This window comes from Condylura cristata, unplaced genomic scaffold (assembly GCF_000260355.1).
Source record: "Condylura cristata isolate star-nosed mole 26May11 unplaced genomic scaffold, ConCri1.0 scaffold00002, whole genome shotgun sequence".
Taxonomy (NCBI): domain Eukaryota; kingdom Metazoa; phylum Chordata; class Mammalia; order Eulipotyphla; family Talpidae; genus Condylura; species Condylura cristata.
In genome coordinates, this window is record NW_004567103.1 from 75402883 (window position 1) to 75415886 (window position 13004).

Consider the following 13004-nt stretch of genomic DNA (forward strand, 5'->3'; position numbering starts at 1 on the left):
ACATGAGGGTTTTGGCTATTCGAGGTTTTTTGTTGTTCCATATGAATCTCATCAACATTTTTTCTATTTCATTGAAGAATGTCATTGAGATTTTTACTGGGATGGCATTAAATCTGTATATTGCTTTTGGCAGGATGTAGCAGGTATTAATTTTAACTGTAAGTTATAATAAAAGCTATGTTAACATAATAGATGTTAAAATATATACTATGTATGACCTTTGGTTTAGAAGCCTTAGTCTAAGTGGGAGTTAAAAAAAAACAAACACTAATTCAACCATAGAGCATTTATTTGCAAGTGACAAGAACGCATCAACCAAGATGTCAACATGTAATAAAAGACAGCAGAAAAAGTTGACACATAGCAAGTAAATTCCATCATGCTTTAAATTCTACCACAATCTGATGTAGAAAAACACATCAAGTTTTAGAGTCAAACATTGGTTCTATATCTAAATGACCACTAGGGGAAGTATGATCTTGATGAGTTATTATTCTATGAAACCTCAATTTCTGCATTTTTAATTAGTAAGTAAACAATGTGTATATATGTAAATAAATAAACATGAAAATGCAGACAGCTGCCCTGTGGGCTTATAAGGTTTAAGTCAGATAATGCTTGCTATATAGTGACGGCTGTTGTTTTATGTATTGATGTGTATGTGCTTTTCCTACTTTGTCACTTTGGGTTCTAGATTTTTTCCATAGTTGCCTCTAAGAAGTCAAAAAGAATGAAGGAAGAACATTCAAATTCTGCAGAACAGGATTAAGTAACAAGTCAAGGCAATGTGAAGATAGTATTGCTTTAAATTAGTTGCTCAGGTTCCTTAAGTTCTCCCTTTAACATGTAAAAGACCTAACAGTCTAAATGGCCCATGTCACAAGGTTTTTTCTGTAGGGAAAAATACATCAATTTATTTATGGATTTCACTAAGAGATTGGAGTTAAAACAGAGTCAGAGATGATATATAAAAAGGAATGAAAAGGTACTCTTTTTCTGTTAATTGAAATAGCTGGAGGACAGCTAAGGAGAGAAACAGAAAATGAAATCCAGAGGGTGGATTTCATTAGGGACAGAGAGCTTCTTCTCATTTTAAATTCTAGAAAAGGAGCATACATTTGCATGTCTGCACACCAGTTAGGGTGTGGCCACATTGGGTGGTTCACTGTTCTCCTGTGTAAGGGAGGCATGAGCTGGGATTACTCTCAGAGCCTGTGTGGTTCATAGGCTGACTAGAGAACCAGTGGGTGATGTTTAAGCCTGCCATGGAAGTTCAAGGACACCCTTCATAGTCTATCTAGTGTAGACAGACTGCCAGCAAATGTGGAGACCTGGTTTCAGAGCACTGTATGAAGGTAATAGTCATATGTACCACTGGCCTCTGACTAAGCAGTAGGAATAGATGGGGAACAACTTCAGGACCTTCAGACATAGAGCCCAGAAGGACCAGAAACAAACCTGTCAACAGGTTCTCTCCAGATACAAGAGGGTACCACACCCAGTCCTCCCTATTCTACCAAGATATTGCTCCATCCAACCAGACCACCATGCACTGAAGAACCTTCTGTGGAAGAGTAGTGGTAGCCTGATTCTTTTCAATTAAATATTTTTATCCAAGAAATAAATATTTTATTTATTTTTAAAGATTTATTCATTTATTTGTACATACAGAACTGGGGTATAGGCCAGAGGTGCAGGGGCGGTGAGAGAATTCACCAGAGACAGAGTGTGGAACAGAACAGGCAGATTGATGAAGTACACTGCTGAGGGGAGCAGTGGGCGGGCCAGAAGAACTCTTGAGGCAATGACTTTCAATTCTTAGTGCTGCGCTTTAACCTGCTGCACCACCAGGGAGGGCCAGAAATAGTTTAAATAAAATAAAACTTTTATCCAAGAGAGAAATAGTTTAAACAAAGTAAAACTTTGCCAACTGCTCATTTTGTTAAATGTGCAGAAAAGTTGAACAAGCTTTACAATAAGCATCTTACACCCACTGACTGGATTCTACTATTCATGTAGACTGTGCATGCACTGCATCACATTCAGTGAACTGCCCTCTCTTCCCACCTGTCAGAGTAATTGTGTGTAACCGAAGGTATCAGTAGTGTTCACTTCAAGTTATATAATGCATCATTAACTAATGTTCCATATTTTGGGGGTTCTTTTTTAGTATTTCAAGATAAAAAGTTATATACAACAAAAAGCATAAACCTTACATATAGCATTACAATTCTAACAAATGCCTACACCTGTGCAGTCCAAATGTTTATGATTTATGGGGAACACAAAGGAATTCCTATGTCCCTTACCAGTAAATCTCTGTCTTACCTATTCTGCTAGTAACTAATATTTTCAAATTTTCCATTTTAGGTTAACTTTTTTCTGTTCTGAAGTTATATATGGAACTACATAATATTCGGTCTTTTTGTGTGTGATTTTCTTTCATTTAGTATAATGTTTTTCTTCCATACTGTTCCCCTTGTCAGTTTATTCCTTTTGAATGATAATTACTATTGCAATATAGGTAATATATAGCACTCTTATTTATACTTTCTTCTTGAGAGATGTCTGTTTCTCATTAGATTAAGAAATCTCTCATGTTAGATTAAATCTAGGAGGTAAACTAGGATTTGGGTCAAAAAATACTAGTCAGTATGTGGAGATTCAAGTAAAAGACTACTTTGAATCTAAGCAAAATATGTGAATTAGTTTTTTCCTTAACGTCTTCTTTGTAGAATATTCAATTTTTGTAACCCTACTTATAGGCATCCAGAAAAAGAGAGCATTTTATTCTAATTATTTCTATTTTTATTCCAACAGAGGTAAGAGGAATACATGTCCTTATTATGGCCATTGACTTTGCAGAACATGAGCTGTTTTCCTGTGGGTCACACTGTGTCATGATTCATAGAGAAAAGGCTCAAGGTGAAGGAGAGAGGCAATACAATGAGTTGAAAGCCTCCACCTTCTATTTTAACCCCAGTCCCTTGCTTCCTGTCATTAAAATGAAGTTCAGTCCTGGTGATGTTGTTGCTTAAATTGTCACACTTTCTCAAGGTGAGAAGATGAGGGTCAAATACAGTGAAACACACTGAAAAGTAATTTGAAAGTCATAGCAACAGCTCTTGGCAAAGTTCATGACTAAGGAGCAAAACAGAATCAGGCATGTACTTTCAGGCAGAAGCAAGTAAGTTTATAGTCTTGCAGCTTTTCATATAAAATAATGTGAGAGAATATTGAATTGTATCATGAGTAATTTATTATCACTTTAATCTACAAATATACATGATAAAATATTCCTTAACACCAAGAAGTTGACTTGGTTCAACTCTCAGGTGAAAGAACATCAATTATCAGTTTGACTTGAGAGAGTGGTGTATTGTTTTGTTTTTCTATCAGAAATGAAGCTGTGCTAAGGTGAATATCTTATCCAAAGAGTCAAAAAACATTAATTTCATGTTCTGAACAGTTCCTAGGTGGTTAGATTTAGAGATGCAGGAAGGACATGGAAAGCCTTCATTTCTTTATACACGGTTAGGACTAAAGTCTACTGTACCCTGGAAGCATGTTTCCTAACGGTGCTTTCTTTATTGAATAAATTAAGCTCTTCAGGACCCAAATCCTATTATCTGATTTTAAAGAAAGCTCCTGATTTTATCAAGTGCTGATGGCTCAGTGGTTGCCTTGCTTGAAAGCATTCAGGAGAATATTGACTTTGAACATTCACTTCCAGAATGATCTTTGGTGACTAGAAAGGCCTTGTCTATGAGACATTGGATTCAATGACAAGTACTCCAGTCATCTGATCTTCTACATGGGGTCTATGATTAAGGTAGACCCCTGGGTACAGGGAGAGAATTTCATTGGATGACTTCATTAATCCCACTCTAGTGTTGTTTGGAATTGTTATTTTCTCACACGTTCTTGTTTATTGTCCTACTTCCTAATAGTGAGTTAGTGCCTTTTTAAGCAAAAATTAGAGTTTATTTTTCCTTCTTCCAGAGTATATACTATAGTAAGAATTTAAATTAAATGATGTATACTTAACATAAGGAATCTATTTTTAGTAAAACAAAAATCCTACATTTTTCTCTGTTACCTAGAGTATATTATTTGTGTATGAATTTAGCTTCTTTTTTCAGGCTAGTGTAAAACTGAATTTTCAAGAACTAATTCATTTAATGTGCATTAGAATTTACTATATGTCATTAATCATAATTTTGTCCTGTATGTTTTTAATTATGACTGCTATTTGACCAATTTTAGGGGACGAAGGGATTTAATCTCAGACAGAAAAAAAAAGGGAGGGTTAAAAAGAACTAGAAGAGGGCCCTCCCTGGTGGCGCAGAGGGTTAAAGCACAGCACTGAGAATCTAAAAGCCGCTTGCTTTCGCATGAGTTAGATTCCAGCCTGCCCGGGATCTGACCACATGGTGTGGCAGACCTCTCCTGGCCCACCCACTGCTCCCCTCAGCAGTGTACTTAGTTGATCTGCCTATTCTGCTCCCCACTGTGTCTCTGGTGAAGCCTCTCACCGCCCCTGAGCCTCTGGCCTGTACCCTAGTTCTGTGTGCACAAATAAATAAATCTTTGAAAAAAAAAAAAAAGCTAGAAGATATTGATTAAGGTCAGTGTTTAATGATAAATTGTACCAATAAACAACTTAAAAAAAAAAAAAGACACACGCATGTCACGCATGTCTGACCTGGAGGAAGGAATTGGTTTATATTCAGTCATATTTGGGAAACAGATGGTAGAGTCATTTTGTATGAACTTGGGTGATGCCAGTGCTCATATATCAGCTATTAAAATAATAAAATGAAAAAAAATGTCATTGGACATCGAATGACAATAAATGATGCTTCAATGTCATTGATTTTCGGGAAAATAGAGATGTTTATTAGATGAGAATTTAAAAAAAAAAAGATGTCATCAGTGAAAAATAATGATATATTCTTATCAGACTCAAAATATTTCCTCTGTGACCAGATTCATAAAGGTTATGAGAAGATGAGACAACTTAATTTTTTTACCAAGAGTTGGGGTGGGTCCCTGCAGCTCTGTTCCAAGCTGTGGCTTGGGAATGTAACTGGTTTTAATTAATCATGAAGCAGTGCCAGAGAAGCCCTCACAGTGCTGCTGTGAGTCTGGGCTGCTTGAGATTGCTAACAACTTCCTATTCACCTATCCACCCCTCTTTTTTCCTTTTATTGTTATTATTGAATTTCAGGAGAATGGGGGAAAGGTGAAAAGGTGGTTTTCTCATTGATTCAGCAGTTTATACATAGAACTTTTAATTATACTAAAGAAATAATTCAGCAAGACATGGCACTGAGACAGAATTTTTTAACTTAGATTTTAAAATGCCAAGATTTTATTTTAACAGAGTTCTGCCTACTGGGCCATGTTTTAGCCAAATATTTGTAAATGAATTAAGTAAAGATTAAAGTAAGAAAGTAATAAAGTCGGAAGAAAATAGACTAACAATTACAAGGCTAGTCCTTGAACTGTCACAACATAGGATGAATAGCTTTGGACAAGAAACTCATCAACATTATACTTTTCTTATTTATGATAGAGTTGGCAAATATCCTGGAAAATCCATTCCTATTTAAGAAATTGTCTCTGTATACAGTGAAACACTGTATTAGAAATTGGTTGTGATCACTTATTATTTCAGAATTTCCAGTTTCTTCACTCTTGTTTTTCTCCTTTCCCACATATATACATAAATTTAGTTTGTATCTTCTACTTCAAGTTCAGCTCTCCCCATATCAGAAACAATGTTGTTACTTTCTCTGGCTCAACTAGACATTCACCGGTTTAACTCCTTATTAGAATTCTGTTAAGACTCTTCCTCCCTTAAAATTGTTTTCATGAATGTAAATAAGACTTAGTGGAAGAAATAGGCTATAATTATTTATAGTCAGCAAAGACTGGTTTAATACTAAATCTCTGTCCAACTAAGTATGACCCATTAAGTAAGCTATCTAACATTTCTGAGCCTCAGCTTTCTCATTTACCCAATTGATAGGATATTTTAAAAGTATCTAATAATGAAGAGTATGAGAATTATTTTCAAATTAAAAGTGCTAATTAATTTTGAGCTATCATTAGTAATATGAGATTTGTGAACATACAAGGGCAAAAAATGCCTTCCTGGCTGTATGCATGAAGAGATAGATTGTCTAGTGTGTGCTCACAAATCATTCTTCAAGCACACAGAACCCACATCAACTTCTTAAAATCTTGACTGGGTCCTGGTGTCACCTGCTGTGAAGACAGACTTTCCCTAGCAGTAGTGTAGGCTTGGACATACCCAGTTCATCTGCACTTTCCCCACTCTAACATTAATGAGACAAATGCTATATTGGAATGTTGGCTTTTGAACTACACTATGTTGATAAGCATAATGTATCACTTCAGAGAAGTCACGGGTCTTCTAGAGCCCTTAATTTACCACTTTAGAAGTCCTTAGTAAATGAGAGAAAATGGATCAAACTGCTTTCCTCCACAACTTTCTTAAACTAGTATTGTACCATGTCACTAAAATACCCATTTCAGGAACTAAACAGGAAGAAACAACCATACACAAAATTCTGTATTCATTGCATTTAGTCTAGTACATGGATACTGATAGATGGGCCCCACAGACAAGGTCATTCAAACACATTTTGAATGTAAATAGTAAATGACTATTCCTTACTTTAACTACTTTATTACTGCTTTAACAGTTACTTAATAATGTTAAAAGAATTAACAATGAATTTATATAATATCTAATGAGTACCTTTTTTATGCTCCATTGAAGAAGACACATATGAAATAATATGATGTGGTTCTATGCCATATTTTGTAGTTCATATCAAAAGACAAGACCTGCATATATAAAATATTTCAGCATTGAAGTTGGGAGATTTTTAGTGATGAAATACATAGGTGTATATATGTGATATAGATGTATATGAGGTGTGTTTATGTATGATGAGTAAAATACTCTAGATGTCCAAAGTGTTAAACTAATGAAGAATGCTTTAGGAAGTAAAAGGTGAGCTGGATTTTAAAAGATGCATGGAAATAAGATGAAAAGGTGTTTTGCATCCCATCCCAAGAAGTAGTAATAGCATGAGACAATGATTGGAAATGGCAATTGGTACATGTATTTTACTCTATTATTTTTGGGCAGTGGTGAGTAGAGGTCATTGGAGGTGAATATTTAAAACAAAATAGAAGTATAACATACAGTATGATAAACCTTGAGTAAAAATACTCAAAATATGTATGAAGACAGAAGTGTTCAGATGGTGTTATTTCCACTAGCAAAATATTGTAATAATTTCAATTCCACCAGTAAGAGAATGCTTAAATAATATGGCACATTCACATTATAAAATGCTAGGATGTAGTTTTGAAGAATAAAGTAGATCTTTGCATGCTGACACAAAAAGACCACCACACAAAGACGTGACTGTATAAATGGAGAAAATGCATTGATGTAATATTAGCTAACTTTGGAAATTTATCTTATAAAATCAAAGTAGCATTTCAGGAAGATTAATGTGGTGACATTGTGTCACATTAAAAGGGAGAGACTGTAAGTGAAGATGGATGTTGGGAGGTGTTTCAAGAGTAAAGATGTAGGCAGCTAAGGATCAAGACCTGACTGTATAGAGAAAGAAAGAACCTGGAAACATTCTGAAGAAATATTTTTAAAGACAGATTCATAGTATAAGGTCTAAAGGAGAAAGGTATAAATTTAGAAAATATATACTAAGGAATGATTTCTACTAATTACAACACACTCATGTTAATCAGAAATCTTTGAAGAAATTGTTTGTTTGTTTCTTAGGATGGAAGAAACAGTAAAAAATCTATTGCAGAATCGAGGACCTCCAGAACAGAAGAAAGAAGAAACTGTTAATATAGTGGTCTATCAGGTACAATTTTATCTTTACTCTCTCTGTTAGGTAACAGTTAGCTTGTTTGTCTTACATTTATTTAACTCTGTCTTCTATTCCAGAGGTAAGTAAACCACTATTGTCCAGACTTAGTCATCTCTGTGTAAGGAATCAGATACATGATTATATAACTTATCTGCTTTATGAACTGCTACTGTGAAACAATGTGCACATTTGGTTGTAAGAATATACCCAAAATAAGTTTATAGTGAAAGGGAGAGACCTATAAAAGTAATACAATACCTCTGTGGTGAGAGCTATAGGACAGGTATCTATATCATTGTCTATAAACACAGGGATGGGACTGACATCCCAGGAAGGGAGTTAAGAAATCACTTCCCAGCAGTATGACACTTAAGGTGAACATGAGGGATTAAAGAACAAGGGCAGGACATCCGAAGCAGAAAGGGAATCAAGATAAAGGTACAGTGGTAAGAATTTGCATGGCAGGCACTTGGCGAATTGGAAGTTCAAAATATCTAAATAATGGCCTAGTCAAACAGAAAGTTTGATGTTAAGACAGTGCACAGAAGACCTGGATGAGATGTGTTGTTTGATGTGTGCTTGCTCATGGGTGTGGCCTTGTACCTGAGGCAATGTAAAGTCTGAAAATCTCCAAACGGATTGACTAGTCAATAAAGTAGCAGGTTGTCTGTCATCTGCCAGTAGCCCTTCTTTCAGGGTTCTTTAATACTAGCAGATTGGCCTGACTGGGAAGCAGGACACCTGAGTATGATCCATGTAGATCACACAGAAGTAAAGGTTCTTGTAAAGTGGGAAAAGCAACAACAGCACAGAGTACATACAGTAACTTATAGAAAAATTAAGGAATTTTATTGAAAAACCACAAATAAAGACCCAATATTCATTGCACCATTATGCATGGACACCATAAAAATCTATATAAACTACAGAAATACCTAAAAAGCAAGTGAAATTGAGGAAACAAACATAGGAGTTGAACTGGAAACATTATTTTACACTAACTTACCCAAATTCCTGGTTCAGAACTCTAAAACCTAACTTTACATAAAGAGGATTGGGAGGAATTATACACAGATAAGAAATGTAGGCAATTAGGCTCAAGATACCAACATCATAAATAAATGATTGCTAAACCATTTATGGCTTGCTTTATGAAGATGGGGACATTGTCCTCTATCTTCAGTGATCGAGTACAAGAAGCTGATTTATGGTATCTCTGGGTAGATTTCTAGATTTAGTTTCTTTTTCAGTGAGTAGTTTTTACATACAGAATGTTAAACTTTTCCTGATGTGTGTTTGCCTCAAGTAAGGATAAGGATTTACATCCTCTTAGCCCTGAATTGCTCCTAGGTATTATATCTGCTTTAGTAAAAAGTTGAAATATAAGTAAAAAAAAAAAAAAAAAAAAGGAAGGAACTGACTTGACTGCTTGAAATGACTCTATGAAGTCTAAAACAGTTCTATGAATCTGAAACGTTAGTCATTTGTTCCCACTCAAAGGTACCAATTAGAACTAAATAATTCAGTGTGGCTCTTGTGTCTTCCCAGTTTCTTTACTGAAACTAGATTTCATCCAGACACTTGTTTTCTTTTGATGATTCTTTTCTAATCTCTCCAGTCAATTGTTAGCCAAATCTGTTGTAAGACATTGAACATTAGCATGAGGATTCATTGTGTGAAATTGGAAGCTACTTAGGTAAACAGATAAACTTTTTAAAATGTGTTTTAAAACTGGTGGAGGGCTCTTCCTGGTGGCACAGCAGGTTAAAGCACCGCATTGTGAAGCCACTGCACAAGTTCTATCCCCTGCCAGGGAGCTGACCCACATGGCGTGGCAGACCTCTCCTGACCCACCCACAGCTCCCCTCAGCAGTGTATTTCTGCCTGTTCTGCTCCTTACTCTGTCTCTGATGAATCCTGTCATCCACCACACCTCTGGCCTGTACCCCAGTGCTGTCAGCATAAATAAATAAATCTTTAAAAAACAAAACAAAACTGGTGAAGGATCCTGGGTGCCTTGGTATTGGGTGTAGAGTGCTGACATATATTAACCTGTACCTCTGGATCCTATATAGTGTTGTAAAAGTGATCTTACCTCACAAAACAAAAGGCCCCACAAAAAACACTTTCTTCTCCAGTCTGTTAATTTTGGGAAGTTAGCTTTTTCTTTTAGAGAGAAGACGTGATTGGCCTGAATTAATGTTACACAGAAGGGATATTAACCACTGCTCTAATTGGCTTCTGCTCATTATCTGGAAAATGGAAGAGGGACGGGACATGGGTTACATGACTCCTAAAGGTCAATTATATATTCAGTAAATAGTCTAGTGAGCTTCTAGTGTCTATTAGGCACAGTATGTTCTCTGGAGACTCAAAAACTGAGGATGAGGAGAAAGGAAAGTGAAGTACTGGTAAGTGGAACTGAGTCCCTGGGAGGTCGTCTAACAAATTCTGGTATTCTAAGAATGAATCACAGTAGCAAGATTTGCATGATGAGCAAGTTTGTGAATGATGTATGTGGTGATATTAGTGGTGCACATAGATAACAGTGCTCTATAATGTTTTCAGGCAAGAGCTAGGAAACTGCTTCATAATGTACAGTGTCATTAGCATACCTGACTCAGAATTTTCCATATATAAGACCTCACTGACAGAAGACAGAAGCCCATAGAGAGGGTGGGTACCTTTTATTTTCTATGTTGGAAATCCAGAGGCTTTTATCATTCAACTAATATGACAGCAGCAGAGTAATAACTTCCTGTGTTCAAATTTCATGCCACTTGCTTTTCGCATGCATGAGACAATGGTTATATTTTGTTCAAGGGCTATGTTTCTGAAGACCTCAGTAAAGGAGGACCCACTATATGGCAGTCATTGACCAGTTCTACCATTATGCAGTTTTTGCCTCTTTTTTATTTTATAAGAGAAGTTTGTATAATATCAAGTTTTGTGTATGAAGTGGCATTATGAAATATTTTGTGGCCATGAGTCAAATGTACCCAATTCAGAGTCCAAGCAAATGAGACTAGATAAAAACTCATTCAGTCCCCATGACCACAGAAAGTACTATTTCTGTCCCATCGTAGAGATAAGGGCATTGGTTCAGAGTAGTCAACACTTTCCAAATATTCACAGCTTGGAAGGGGATTTAACTCTGATTAATCTGACTCTGTGGCCTCAGATCTTTATGTTGAGGAATTCTGAAGAGATTAAATGATGGGGCACAAACTAGCCAGATGGTTCTTATCTAACTTAGATGTTTACCACTTTTCACCTAGAGCTCTCTGTATCCATATACTTACCTTAATCTGACTCTGTGGCCTCAGATCTTTATGTTGAGGAATTCTGAAGAGATTAAATGATGGGGCACAAACTAGCCAGATGGTTCTTATCTAACTTAGATGTTTACCACTTTTCACCTAGAGCTCTCTGTATCCATATACTTACCTGTTCACTCAGTCATTTGAATGGCTATTATCTTTCTTACCTACACATATAATTTCCCATTGCTGTTCTAAATTTAGTGACTTAAAACAACACAAATTTATTATTATATAATTCTGGAAGTCAAAAAAATAAAAATCATGGCACTAGCAGTTTTTTCTGGGAGTTTCAGGACAGAATCAGTATCTTTCCTTTTTCACATTCTAGTTTTTCTTGCCTTTTTCCCTAGTATCAGAGTACATCACTCCAGCCTCTAGATCCATTGCCATATCTCCTTTCTCTGAGCTTAACCCCCTCCTTCCCTCTAATAAGGACTGATTACATTGGGCCCATCCAAATAATACAAGGTAATGGAACTATCTCTGATCTCAGGAGACTTGATCTGATAAAATTTGCAAATTGTTTTTGGCATGTAAGGAAATGTAGTCTCAGATTTCAGAGGTCAAAATGTAGACATCTGTCCTTCGCTGGAGGTGCAACAGGTTAGGAAGCAGCATTGCAAGTTAGCTACAGTCACTTCAGTGAGAGTTCGTCACCCCACCCCGAAGGTGATCCACATGATAGAGCAGACCCCTCCTGACTCGCCTGTTGCTCCCATCAGTGTATTTAGTTGATCTGCCCGTTCTCTCCCCATTCTGTCTCTGGTGTATCCTCTCACTACCCCTGCATCCCAGTTCTGTAGGTCTAAATAAATAAATAAATCTTTTTTAAAAATAAAATAAAACGTAGACATCTTTGGTAGGGTGAGGTGGGGGAGGTCATGATTCTACTTATAATACTAAGTAACACATTACTAGCACTCTGATGGTAGGTACCAGCCTATCTGGTAAAGACACAGACATGCCTACCGGATAGAGGCCTTTCAGGAAAACTTAGTTTATAGGTCTGGGGAGTAAGAGAAGGAAAACGATTAAATACGTGCAACATGATAGAATGCAAAGTAGCAGCTTGTAAAGGTTCTGGGACACAGAGGAAGATGCTGATAAACCTGCTATACTCTTCTCCCTGTTAATTTTGCCTAGGACTTATTTTTAATAATGCAGTTTCCTTTTCCTTTAGTCTCTGTTGTGTCTGGAAATGGATTCAAAACTCATTAACTTCCTTGTAAGATCCACAGTTGCCTTTCTAGGCATTTTATAGCCCCAGTGTTTTAGGAAACAGTTTGGCTTTCAGGATATATTTTGGTGCTTTACAGTTTACAAAGTGTTTACATAAAAAAGGTCTCATTTGATCATCTCAACAGACTCTAAAGTAGATGTTATCATGCTCATTTTTAAAGATGAATCTTAAAGAGACCTGTTGCAACTCTGGCAACTGCTAAGTGGTAGAAATAAATCACGCTTTTCTAAATGAAATACATTAATAAAATTGAGTAATTTTCTGTGGATAACTTGACGGTAGGGTAGAGGATGGGCACACGATAAACTCATCAGTTTACCAAAATACAAAAAAGTAATTGAAAGTAACTGGGATAAGTCATTTAATGTTTGTAACTGTCATTTTTTCCAGTGGGGAAAACAAACAAATGATAAAGAGAAATACTATCTTTACATGTAGGGATAACGTCATGCCTAAGATTGTCCACGCATTTTACCAGTGTAAGCTTCTTGACTATTC

The 13004-nt window shown here is 36.1% G+C and overlaps 1 protein-coding gene across 1 annotated transcript in view; it reads left to right on the top strand.

Moving 5' to 3' along the window:
* The window catches only part of NCKAP5 (NCK-associated protein 5), a 731767-nt gene that overhangs the window by 486042 nt on the left and 232721 nt on the right, over positions 1 to 13004 (top strand). Inside the window, exon 5 of the mRNA XM_004674888.2 lies at positions 7850 to 7937. Within this exon, the coding sequence (XP_004674945.1) occupies positions 7850 to 7937 (88 nt within the window). The remainder of the gene's footprint in view (positions 1 to 7849; positions 7938 to 13004) is intronic.